This window comes from Mesoplodon mirus (genome assembly GCF_964341445.2).
Source record: "Mesoplodon mirus genome assembly, chromosome: 7".
In the NCBI taxonomy this organism is placed as follows: domain Eukaryota; kingdom Metazoa; phylum Chordata; class Mammalia; order Artiodactyla; family Ziphiidae; genus Mesoplodon; species Mesoplodon mirus.
In genome coordinates this window covers 25,749,352-25,762,467 of record NC_138983.1, presented here as the reverse complement: position 1 = coordinate 25,762,467, position 13,116 = coordinate 25,749,352, and the positions used below count along the sequence as shown (strand labels likewise).

Here is a 13,116-nt window from a genome sequence, read left to right as displayed (position 1 = left end):
TTTTCAGGTAGACTGCCTATTTCTTCTTCATTTGTTTGGCCTGGTGGGTTTTTATCTTGCTCCTTCATCCGCTACATATTTCTCTGTCTTCTCATTTTGTTTAACTTACTGTGTTTGGGGTCTCCTTTTCGCAGGCTGCAGGTTCGTACTTCCCATTGTTTTTGGTGTCTGCCCCCAGTGGGTGAGGTTGGTTCAGTGGCTTGTGTAGGCTTCCTGGTGGAGGGACTGGTGCCAGTGTTCTGGTGGGTAGAGCTGTATCTTGTCCCTCTCGTGGGCATGGCTGCGTCCGGTGGTGTTTTTTGGGGTGTCTTTGAACTTAGTATGACTTTTGGCAGACTCTCTGTTAATGGGTGTGGTTGTGTTCCTGTCTTGCTAGTTGTTTGGCATCGGGTGTCCAGCACTGGAGCTTGCTGGCCATTGGGTGGAGCTGTGTCTTAGTGTTGAGTTGGAGATCTCTGGGAGAGCTCTCGCCGATTGATATTATGTGGGGCTGGGAGGTCTCCGGTGACCCAATGTCCTGAACTCGGCTCTCCCACCTCAGAGGCTCAGGCCTGATACCCAGCCAGAGCACCAAGACCCTGCCAGCCTCACGGCTCGGAAGAAAAGGAAGAGAAAAAAAGGGGAAAAAAACCCAACAAACAACAGATAGAACCCCAAACCAAATGGTAAAAGCAAAACTAAACAGAAAAAATCACAGAAAGAAACAAAAAACAACAACAAAATAGAAACAAACAGTCAGAACCCTAGGACAATGGTTAAAGCAAACCTAAACAGACAAAATCACACAAAGAAACTTACATATACACACTCACAAAAAGAGAAAAAGAGGAAAATATATTTTTTTAATTTAAAAAATAATAAACATTTTAAAAAGAGAGCAACCAAACCAATAAAAAAATCCACCAATGATGACAAGCACTAAAAACTAAACTAAGATAAACATAAAAATCAGAAACAAGTCAGATGCAGAAAGCAAACCCCAAGTCTACAGTTGCTCCCAAAGTCCACTGCCTCAATTTGGGGAACATTCATTGTCTATGCAGGTGTTCCACAGATGGAAGGTTTATCAAGTTGCTTGTGGGGATTTAATCTGCTGCTCCTGAGGCTGCTGGGAGAACTTTCCCTTTCTCTTCTTTGTTCGCACAGCCCCCGGGGTTCAGCTTTGGTTTTAGCCCCAGCCCTGAATGTAGGCCACCCTCAGGCGTCTGTTCCCGCCCAGACAGGAGGGGTTAAAGCAGCGGCTGATTAGAGCTCTCTTGCTCACTCAGGCTGGGGAGAGGAAGGGGTACAGAAGTCATAATTGTAATTCGGGGCGAGCCTGCAGTGGCAGAGGCCAACATGACATTGCAACAGCCTGAGGTATGCCATGTGTTCTCCTGGGGAAGTTGTCCCTGGATCTCAGGACCCTGGCAGTGGCAGGCTGCACAGGCTCCTGGGGTGTGTGTGTGTGTGGGTAGTGACCTGTGCTTGCACACAGGATTCTTGGTGGCAGTGGTGGCAGCATTAGCATTTCATGCTTGTCTCGGGGGTGTGAGCTGATAGCTGCGGCTCGCACCTGTGTCTGGAGCTTGCTTAGGTGGTTCTCTGAATCCCCTCTCCTTGTGCACCCTGAAACAATGGTCTCTTGCCTTTTCGGCAGGTCCAGACATTTTCCCCTGACTCCCTCCCGGCTATCTGTGGCATACTAGCCCTCTTTAGGCTGTGTTCACGCAACCAACCCAAGTTCTCTCCTTGGGGTCTGACCTCTGAAGCCCAAGCCTCAGCTCCCAGCCCCTGCCCACCCTGGCGGGTGAGCAGACAAGCCTCTCAGGCTGGTGAGTGCTGGTCGGCACCGATCCTCTGTGCGGGAATCTCTCCGCTTTGCCCTCTGCAGCCCTGTTGCTGCGCTCTCTTCTGTGGCTCCGAAGTTTCCCTCCCACCCACCCTCAGTCTCCGCCCGTGAAGGGGCTTCCTAGTGTGTGGAAACTTTTCCTCTTTCACAGCTCCCTCCCAGAGGTGCAGGTCCCATCCCTATTCTTTTGTCTCTGTTTTTCCTTTTTTCTTTTGCCCTACCCAGGTACATGGGGAGTTTCTTGCCTTTTAGGAAGTCTGAGGTCTTCTGCCAGCGTTCAGTAGGTGTTCTGTAGGAGTTGTTCCACATGTAGATGTATTTCTGATGTATTTGTGGGGAGGAAGGTGATCTCCACGTCTTTCGGCTCCTCCATCTTGAAGGTCTCTCCCGCGAGTCCTTTGACATCCATAAAGAACAACACTTCTTTTGGCTAGATGGTGCTTATATTAAAAAGGTAGCCGGGTAGATTCAGATGTAGATTCAGGTATGTGCCCACTATTTGCATACTGTTTAAAACACGTATTTAATTCATCCAACCAGCAGATCCAGTGAGTCCAAACAGACTCCAGCTTTTGTATCTGCACAATGGTGCGTTGCCTTCATTTTCTTCTAAAACCTCTTTCCTTGTCCTCAGTCCCCTCCTGCTTTGGTATCGAGTGCGTCCTATGACTTGAGCCGCTTCCTGACCCCAGGTCCTTGTCTTCTCTCCCAACATGCTTTGTAGGTCCCCCTCCCGGGGTACATCGAGGCTTACCCCCGGTCCCGGTATCAGCAGAACTCGCCCTCCAGGCTCCCTCGCCAGTACAGCCAGCCAGCCGGGCTGCACCCCAGCTTGGAGCAGGCCCCGCTGCCCTCCGCAGCAGCCTCACAGCAGAGCCTGGCGGAGAACGACCCGTCCGACACGCCCCTGACCAACATCTCCACAGCAGCCCTGGTGAAGGCCATCCGGGAAGAGGTGGCCAAGCTGGCCAAGAAGCAGACGGACATGTTTGAGTTCCAGGTCTAATGCCTTCACCCACTTCCAGACTCTGAGGAAACAGTCTTTGGGTTTCTCCAGCCTGGCTTGATGGGTCTGGAGGCACAGACGATGTGGGAGTCTTTCTCACCCTCAGTTTCTAAAAAGGTGAACAGTGGGGCTTCTGGGGAACAGGAAACTCTTGAACAACTGGATGCTTGGCTTATTCAACTGATTGTATGTCAACAAGTCCCCATGTGGGACCATATGTTTGATACTCTGTTACATTAACTCTTTGAACTGCGGGTGTATTTCCCTACGGAGCCTTAGCCACGAGAGATGCTCACAGATCTGCAGATTCCTGTCCAATGCCATATTTTAATAAATCACCAGAATGGGGAGAGCACAGCTCTATCTTCGGTGACCTCTGCATGTTAACTCTATTTCTGTGTTAAAGGCAATGCAGGCGTGTGATGAAGTCCCAGACTGTACTCTCTCTCATTCAGCCATGACTGTAATCGTTGCAATCACCTCCCATCTCCAAGGGAGACACTGACTCCAGCCAAGAAAGCTGAGTCCTTTTCTTTTAAAGGTTCATATTCAAAGTCAAATAAATTGGATGAAAATCAGTACTGTCAATGACTGCACCTATGAATAGTCCTGACTCTTTTCCCCCTGCAATTAATTCAACAAAGGCCAAGAAAGAGAGAAGATGAGAGGGAATGGTGGATTCATGTTGACAGGTTTTTGAAAAGGTGTTGTCATTTTGGAAATAGAGTATTCTGCAAGTTGGGCTCTGGCTGGAAGAGAATCGGTGCTAAGAGCTTTTAAGGTCCTACAAAAGAAAAACAGGTTTTCTTTGCCCTGCAATGAAGGTGGCCTGAGAACGAAGCTTCTCTCTTTTTGGGGACAATAGATACATCGACTTTTACAAGGAAACCTCTGTCTCTTCAGCAATGATGTCCAGCATGTGCTGCCCAGTGATACAAAAGGAAATAGTCATTGATGCCTGTTAGAAGCAGGAACAGTGGACCCAGTCTCCCCAGGCTGCAGCCTCTGTTTATAGAAGCTTCTGAATGCAGAAAATCTGTTGATTTACATTTAAATGTAAATAACATTTTTAAAGGTGTATGGAGTTAGCCAGTCCCCTCCCGCACTCCTTCCCATAGTTAGTTAATAGACATAGGAGGACATTTGCCAAAATGGCAGGCTTCTGACCTCATGACCATGATGTTGCAAATCAGCCTCCCTGGCATGGCACGTGAGCCTCCAGAGCTCTGGGTGGACAATGCCTCACAGCCCTAAGGCACCAGCTGCTGGCTGTCAGTGCAAAAGCAAAACAGCTACTGACTTCAGGTAGCCCAGGGGAGGGGACACCCTGGTGCCCTCACCAACTTTGGGAGCTATGCTCAATGTCGGGGACTTACTTGGTATCTGTTGGAGAGTGAGGTCCTGTCCTGCCTTCTCACCCATGATCCATCTAGCTTCAGCTTGTATCCATCCCCTCTGAGTCCATCTTTCCATTCTCCTCATGAGTTTCTTTGGTCTTTATTGAGAGAAGAAGGTGGAAAATTTAAAATTGAGAGAAGAGTAGGAGTGGAATTGATTAGAGTGGGAGAGTCAAACTGTCAAAGCACAGACTTTTCAAAGAAGCTGTTTTTACTTCCCAATGGCAAATTGCCCTTTCTGGAATGTTCTGGAGATGCTGTGTCATGGAATCCCCAAACAAGCCTCTTGTCCTGATGATATTAGGTAGTGTCCTTTTGGTATGCTGGTTGATCTTTCATAGTGTTAGTTTTTTGTTACTTAAAAAAAAATCAGCTATAAATAAAATGTATTTTTGTAATTTCCATGTGTATATATGGTATATTTCTACCAATGGCCGCTTGTTGTAGTCCAAAACCTAAATCAGTTTGCAAAACACTGTGGACAGTGCAAGATTTTACTGACAGATTAACACAATGCCTAAGTCTATCCAACTAGGTATTCTGTGCACTTGAATGAACAAAGAGCCAAAGAAACTCAGCCTTTTCATGCAAACGGTATGAGTCTGATCAAGTCAGCTACATTGTCCCGCCTTATCAGTGATATGAATATTTCATCAGTGCAATGATATCAACCTGGTACTTTGTCTACTTGGTAAATGCCTGGAAATACTGTATGTGAAAATGAAGTTCCAAGACCTTAGGGTAATTTAAGTGTAGGCACATGCTTTCAAGACAGTGTCTTTTTTTTTGGATGTACCAGTAACTCACAGAAGAGGAGAGCCTACAGTGTGCAGTGGTCTGGCTCCAGCTGGCTAAGAGGATGCAGAAAAATCATGGTGAGCTGTGTAGAACCCCATGAAATACTGAGTCAGTCAATGGAGATGGCCAAAAATACAGCATGCTAAATCAGACACTCTTTTAAACGAGGTACTGCAGGTTTAAGAGCAGTATATGGGAGGAAAACCTTAAGTTGAGAAGAAATCAAATCTGTTTGTGTTGTCCCACCAATGTGAAGATGGCCGCCATTGTTTGATATTCTGTGACTAAGATGTAGTCCCTTTTCTGAAGAGTCTCCTGACCTCATGGAGGTTATGGATACCTGGACAGCTGACTCTGAGAAAAGGCGGGTGGTCAAAAGTGCCCTGTGGAAGTGAACACAGAGTTCCACGCAAACCCAGAGGCTCTGTGTCCCTCATGACCCTCCAGACAGTTGAAGAAGCCACAGAGGACATTGGTGACCTCAGAGAAGGAAGCTAAAGTCCGAAGAAGTGGAGTGACCTGCCCGAAGCCTCCAGCCCAAGCCCACTGACTCATGATCGGGCTTGCTTTCCATTTCACCATGCTGCCTGCACGCTTGCCTGCAACACGTTTCTTGAACTGTGCTAGGAAGTTCAAAAAGTAGACAAGGGTCATATGAGGGACTATCTACGTTCTTGTGAAGAAAAAAGATAATTGAATATGTAAAGAACTTCAGATAAAGTGTATGAGGACAATGCATTTGTGGCATAATAAACATTTTTCAGAACTAGATTCAACGTGAGTTTTCTGCATTCATGAAAAGAAAGGCATTTTGGCTTTTTCCAGAGAGCGCCGTCAAGGAAATGGTGTTCTCTACTGCTGTTCAAGACTTCAGGGGTGTGTTCTTCTCTCAGTGCCATGGGTCCAAACAGGCAGGTGGGGAGGCCACAGCAGCTTGTCACTGAGAGGTAGCCAATTCTGCACTTTGCATTAGGGGAGGCGATCCCGTGGTACAGGAACGTAAAAGTCTGTTGCATGCCTTGGTACCTACCATCCAGGATGCATTGGTACCTGTGGAATAGGAACTTGCCTCTTTCAGGGTGTGCTATGGACTGAATGTGTCCTCTGCAATTTCTATGCTGAAATCCTAACCCCCAATGTGATGGTATTAGGAGGTGGGGCCTTGGGAGGTGCTTAGCTAGTGAAGGGAGCCCTCGTGAATGGGATTAATGCCCTTATAAAAGGGACCCCAGAAAGCTCTCTTGCCCTCTTTTCTGCCACATGAGGATAAAATAAGAAGTTGATAGTCTGCAGCCCAGAAGAGGGCTCTCACCAAGACCTGACCATACTGGCACCCTGATCTCGGACTTCCATCCTCCAGAACTGTGAGAAATAAATGTCTGTTGTTTGTGAGCCACCCACGCTATGGTTCTCTGGTATGGCAGCCTGAGCTGACTAATGACTGAGACAGGGTGGATCATGTAGGAATCAATTCTCCGGTGCCAGAAGAAGTTATATTGTGCATGTGCTAATTTAAGAATTCAGCAGAAGGGCATGTAATTTCTGAGCATTCTTGACGGAAGAATGGGTAGGATATTGTTAGATTTGTGATATAAAAAAAGAAAAGAAGACTTCTGAGAGTACGGATGGAGGAGGAGAAAGATTTAAATACCTGACTAAAATAAGTGCTTCTCTAACAGGCAGAAATTAACAAAATAGATCAAAAGATTTAAATACCGATTACCAATAAATAAGCTCCTTTTCTCTACGTAACACACAGGCACTCATTGTTTAATGAAAAAAAAAATAACGGGGGCTTCCCTGGTGACGCAGTGGTTGAGAGTCCGCCAGCCAATGCAGGGGACATGGGTTCGTGCCCCGGTCCGGGAAGATCCCACATGCCGCGGAGCGGCTGGGCCCGTGAGCCATGGACGCTGAGCCTGCGTGTCCAGAGCCCGTGCTCCACAACAGGAGAGACCACAACAGTGAGAGGCCCGCGTACCGCAAAAATAAATAAATAACAGATATTATTTTAAAGTTTGAGAACAGAATTTAAATGTAATCCACTCCTATTACACATCAGAAAGTAGTTTGGACTTTTCTAACAAAATACAGCCAAATACGCTTAGGGAAAGATAGTAATTTAGCAGTGACTGACTTGGGTCCCAGTATTAGAAATTAAATGCGGCCATTTAGTCCAATCTTGAAGATATTCTAGTCAAGGACCTTTGTGAGGACCAGAAACCCATTCACACTTGCTCAAATGTAGAGACTGACTGAGCAAATACAGGCAGACCTCAGAAATATTGTGGGTTTGGTTCTAGACCACCACAATAAAGCAAATATCACAATAATGTGAGTCACATTAATTTTGGGGTTCCCAGTGCATATAAAAGTTATATTTACACTATACTGTAGTCTATTAAATGTGAAATAGCATTATGTCTAAAAAAATACATACCTTAATTTAAAAACACTTTATTGGTAAAAAATGCTAACCATCATCTGAACCTTCAGCGAGTTGCAATCTTTTTGCTGGTGGAGCGTCTTGCTTCAGTGTTAATGGCTTGTATGATCAGGATGGTGGTTGCTGAAGGTTGGCATGGCTGTGGCAATTTCTTAAAATAAGGCAACGATGAAATTTGCTGCATTGATTGACTCTTCCTGTCATGAACGATTTCTCTATAGCTGCAATGCTGTTTGATAGCATTTTGACCACATTAGAACTTCTTTCAACATTGAGTCAATCCTCTCAAAACGCTGCTGCTGCTTTATCTTCTAAGTCATATTCTAAATCCTTTGTTGTCCTTTCAACAGCCTTCACAGCATCTTCACCAGGAGTAGATTCCATCTCAAGAAACCATTTTCTTTGCTCATCCATAAGAAGCAACTCCTCATCCGTTAACAGTTTTATCATGAGATTGCAGCAATTCAGTTACATCTTCAGGCTCCACTTTTAGTTCTCTTGCTGTTCCCACCACATCTGCAGTTACTTCCTCCACTGAAGTCATCCATGAGAATTGGAATCAACTTCTTCTCAACTCCTGTTATGTTGATATTTTGACCTCTTCCCACGAATCACAAGTATTCTTAATGGTATCTAGAATAGTGAATCCTTCTCAGAACGTTGTCAATTGACTTTGCACACATCCATCAGAGGAATCACTATCTATGAAGCCTTACAAAATGTATTTCTTAAATAATAAGACAAAGTCAAAAGTACTCCTTGATCCATGGGCTGCAGAATGGATGTGTTAGCAAGCATGAAAACATGAATCTCATTGTACATCCCCATCAGAGCTCTTGGTTGACCAGGTGCATTGTCAATGAGCCATACTATTTAAAAAAAAAAAATCTTTTCTGAGCAGTAATCTCAACAGTGGGCTTAAAATATTCATTAAACCATGTTGTCAAACAGATGTGCTGTCATCTGGGCTTTCTTGTTCCATTTATAGAGCACAGGCAGAGTAGATTTAGCATAATTCTTAAGGGCCCTAGAGTTCTTGGAATGATAAATGAGCATTGTCTTCAACTTTAAGTCACCAGCTGCATTAGCCTTTAACAAGAGAGTCAGCCAGTCCTTTGAAGTTTTGAAGCCAGGCATTGGCTTCTCCTCTCTGGCTATGAAAGTCCTGGATGACATCCCCTTCTAATATAAGGCTGTTTTGTTGTATGGCTGTTAGCATAACTGATGCCATCTTGGACGCTTAGTTTCTCCTGTCCTTTTACTGACCTCACCCAGGACTGTACTGTGCAGTGAATCACTTCTCTGTCATCAAAGGCTTTGTAGTTAATAGATACTGTTTAATAATCATTAGGACCAGGTAGCCTCTATGCTCTCTAGTCCCCCCAAATGATGAAAACCTTCCCTAATATAATCCCGGTGCCCATGAGACTAGTTACCCATCATAAATCTTGACTTAGGAATGTACATCCTGTTTCCAAGCACATACCTCCATATTCTAGGTTAGCTGTAAAATTGTCCCCATGGCCCCTCAGCAGTGCAGAATGCTTCTGGATCGTTGTCCACCTCACCCCACCCTGTGAGTAAATTACCCTATAATAAACTGATCCATTGATGACATGGAGCTTCCTGCCTAATTTTTCAGTCTCAAGATGCCTTCTCAGTTTGGTGGGTATTTTTCGTTCCCTCTGTCCTCCAACATTCGTCTACATTGACAGTCTGTTGTTTAGCGCAGTCACCTTCATTAATCATCTCAGCTGTACCTTCTGGGTAACTTGCTGCAGCTTCTACATCAGCACTTACTGCTTCACCTTGTGCTTTTATGTTTTGGAGACGGCTTCTTTCCTTAAAGCTCATGAGCCAAACTCTGCTAGCTTTCAAGCTTTTCTTCTGCAGCTTCCTCACCTCTCAGCCTTCATGAAATTAAAGAGAGTTGGGGCCTTTCTCTGGATGGGGCTTTGATTAAGGGAATGTTGTGGCTGGTTGGATCTTTAGACTACTAAAACTTTTTCCAGATCAGCAATAGGCTGCTTTACTTTCTTATCATTTGTGTTTTCCCTGGAGTAGCACTTTTAGTTTCCTTCAAGAACTTTTTCTTTGCACTCACAACTTGGCTAACTGTTTGGTGCAAGAGGCCTAGCTTTTGGCCCGTCTCAGCTTTCAACATGCCTTCCTCTCACTAAGCCTATTCACTTCCAGCTTTTGATTTAAAGTGAGAGACATTAGACTCTTTCTTTCACTTGAACATTTAGAGGGCATTGTAGGGTTATTAATTGTCCTAATTTCAATATTGTTGTATCTCAGGGAATAGGGAGGCCCAAGAAGAGGGAGAGAAGAAATGGGGGAACAGCTGGTCAGTGGAGCAGTCAGAACACACACAACATTGACTAAGTTTGTCCTCTATGTGGATGTGGTTCATGGCGCCCAGAACAATTACAATAGTAACATCAAAGATCAGCGATTCCAGACCAACATAACAAATATAATAATAATGAAAAAAATTGAAATATTGCAAGCATTACCAAAATGTGATACAGAGACATGAAGAGAACAAATGCTGTTGGAAAAATGGTGCCAATAGACTTGCTCGACACAAGGTTGCCACGACCCTTCGATTTATAAAAAAAATGAAATATCTGCAAAGTGCAGTAAAGCAAAGCGCAATAAGACCAGGTGTGCCTACGCAGGGCCATTTCATGGAAACAAAACAGCCCCCGATGGGGAGGGATGGAGACCGCCGTCCTCCCACTGGCTTGCTCTCTCCTGTTCTCTCTCCACACGGGCTTTCACCTCTGTTTTTCTCTGCATACCTGCTCCGTTCTCCTGCTTCCCTCGGCCTACTGTCCTTCTCTGTTTTCTCATTAGTGTGTATGTAGCTGAAAATCCACCCCAGGACCCACTCTGCACAACTTTACCCTTTCATTACCCACCCTTATCTGGCTGCCATCTCTGTGCCCCCAGGGCAAATTCTTGAGACTCGGATTGGTCCAGTTCATCCACCTACGATGAGCCACCCTTGGGTCAGGTGCCTATACAATCAGCTGTCAGCAAGGAGACAGGGTCATGTGACATAAGCATGGCCCCCCTGGACTGACCCTTTCAGTGAGGGCTTTTGCTGAGGGCTTGTACCCAGAGGAGGAAGCATGAGTGGGCAGGTCCTTCAAAAGCCTGAAATTAACCACTACCCCCAGGATGGCAGCCAGCAGGTGGACAGTCCCTGTGGACACTACCACGGAGAGGCGAGGGCACCCTCAACTCCCACGTCGGGTGAGAATGCACGTGCTTGCAGACCTGCCCACCACTCCCACCCCAACACCTGTCCTATTGAAAATGCTGCTGGGTCTAGGAAGTGACTTCTGACTGAGGCCCAGTTAGCACAACATCTTGCTTAGCAGATGATAAATACTTGTAAATTGAAACGAATGATCTTAGCTCAGGTGATGTTAATATGGCTCCTGGCCACACACTTGCATGATGTGAAAACTGATGAGCTTCTCAATAGAGTCTTTTGAAACAAAATTGGTCTCTAGTAAAATTGATATTATTGTGGTTCTTCCCTTCTAAATATTTAATAAGTTAATGTCCCAAGAATTGAAAAGTCTCTTGATTTCTTAAGGTGAACTGTTATAGAATCCTAGCCTGTGATAAGTGCTAAAATGTAGGGTGTTTCTGGGAAGGGATATTTAGGAAGTATCGATAGAATTAGTGCCAGAAACAAATTCTTTTAGAGGATATTAAGTTGCTTTGATTATGCAGGTTTCAAAAACAGAGAAGTTTGTGATGGGGCAGGATTTGTCTTCTTAGGACAGATCCACACTTTAATGAAAGCCATTATATAATGAAATCTTGAAATTGATTATCTTCATTCTCTGACTTTGGCCAGACTTTTGTGAATTATGGAGGGAAGCCATCAATGAATTTTACATATATTAACTGTGGCTTCACTTTATTTTCCCCCATCTCTACCTTATGACTAAACTGGCCCCCTCCAAACCCACACACAAACTGGGTCGAGAGGTGGTCTGACCGAATAGAATCAGAGGAATATCGTTGGTCTGGAAGTTTTGAGAAAAGCAGAAATAATCAAGGCCTTGACAATTCACGTTAAACCAGTCTCTGGTTCCTCATCTGTGAAATGGGTATAAGAACTTTTGCATTTCCTACCTCCCGTGGTGGTTGTAAGGAGCACGTGGCATAAAGTATCCGAAAATGCTTTCAAAAGTATATTTGAAGATGTTCTTACTAAAGTATTAGCTTCATAATTCAGTTTCATCCAGCGAAATGTTTTAGCTCCTTCCATCTACTGAACTAATTTGTCACATGTTCTATAAAATTTTTAAAGTATTTATATTCTGTAAAATAAAAATACAAAGATGATCCTAAGTTTGGAACTGCCCATAAAAGCCAGCCTCACCTGGAGCTGTGCTTTGCTGTTGCTGCCTATGATTTGGAGGACATGTAAGTACTTGTGCCTGCGCTTTCGCTCTGGGGGGTAAACCCAGGCCAGGAATTCTCACCAAACATGTTAGACATGCTGGGCAAAGGCAAGTACTGAACAGGCACTTGACTATAGCTGTTGTAATGTGATGCTTTGCTTCCTAATTAACTTTGTACGTCCTTGGCCTCTGCCAGGAACAGTGTTCATATGCTATTGGAATTTTTTATGGTAAAATAAAATGGCAAAGGCTTTCATGCCCCAAAACCTGCCTGCACCTCATTTTGCCTACTCCAGATGGTGAGATGGACTCACAAATCAGTTGCACAGCAGTACCCGCTGGGGGTTGTTAAAGGACAGTTGTGGGTCTGGCAGACCCCCTGTGGTCTCAACCTGGGGCATGAGCTCATCAGGCAAAAAGAGCTCACCCCTGGCCATCCACAGGGTCCTGAGAAGCAGTTCCAGCCCATCCACGACTGTATTCCTGGGGCAGATGGTGTCCAGGGGCAGAATAAGCCAATGTTTGCTTACATGCCCTTCTCAGAACATAAAGAAGTCCCATCCAGTGCTCCCGAGGAGTTCAGGGATGCTGTTAGTCTGGGACATAAACTCCCAAGACCACCTATTTCCCCATTGCTAGTCCCAGCAATTGTGATGCCAGCCTTATATTTAGACCTAACCAGAGACTATGTGTTATACTCCATGCTCTGCCCTTTGATCCAAGCTGGTTGGACGGGAGGCATATCTGACCCAGGAGCCACAGATTCATAGGCCACCAAAAACAATGTGGCTTAGCACATGGGGCTAGGCCAACCAGATTCTCTCTCCAGGAAACACCAAGAAACAGAGTCTGTTAGCAGCAGGTGTTGAAACTGAATTGTCAAGACTCAGAGGCCATGATGGGCTGTATTCAATACAAAGATCTAAGAAATCAGAATATTGACTAAGAAGTAGCCTTGAAGCCAAGGAGATTAGAGATAAGAAAGTCTATCTTCTGTATTAAAAATAGACCAAAAACCCAACTCTGAATGTTTCAGAGGAGTCCCTATGCCCTAATGGAGAGACACGACCCTGGGCTTTTGTGGCTCCAGTGAGATTTGGGTGGCAACCTAGTGATGTTCCTCACTTCAGCCTAACTGCTGAAGCTTTCTGCAAATACTCAGAAAGTACCTAGAGACCGAGGGAGTGATTCTTCACTCCACTCTG

At 45.0% G+C, this 13,116-nt stretch overlaps 1 protein-coding gene across 2 annotated transcripts in view; it reads left to right on the top strand.

Annotated features, from left to right (window-relative positions):
• Positions 1-2,837, top strand: part of KIAA1549L (KIAA1549 like) — a gene marked incomplete at both ends in the record, with an annotated part of 280,146 nt that extends 277,309 nt beyond the window's left edge. For both annotated transcript variants that reach the window (XM_082627296.1, XM_082627295.1), the window contains one exon: positions 2,556-2,837. In XM_082627296.1, the coding sequence (XP_082483422.1) occupies positions 2,556-2,837 (282 nt within the window). The remainder of the gene's footprint in view (positions 1-2,555) is intronic.
• Between the last annotated feature and the right edge of the window lie 10,279 nt (positions 2,838-13,116).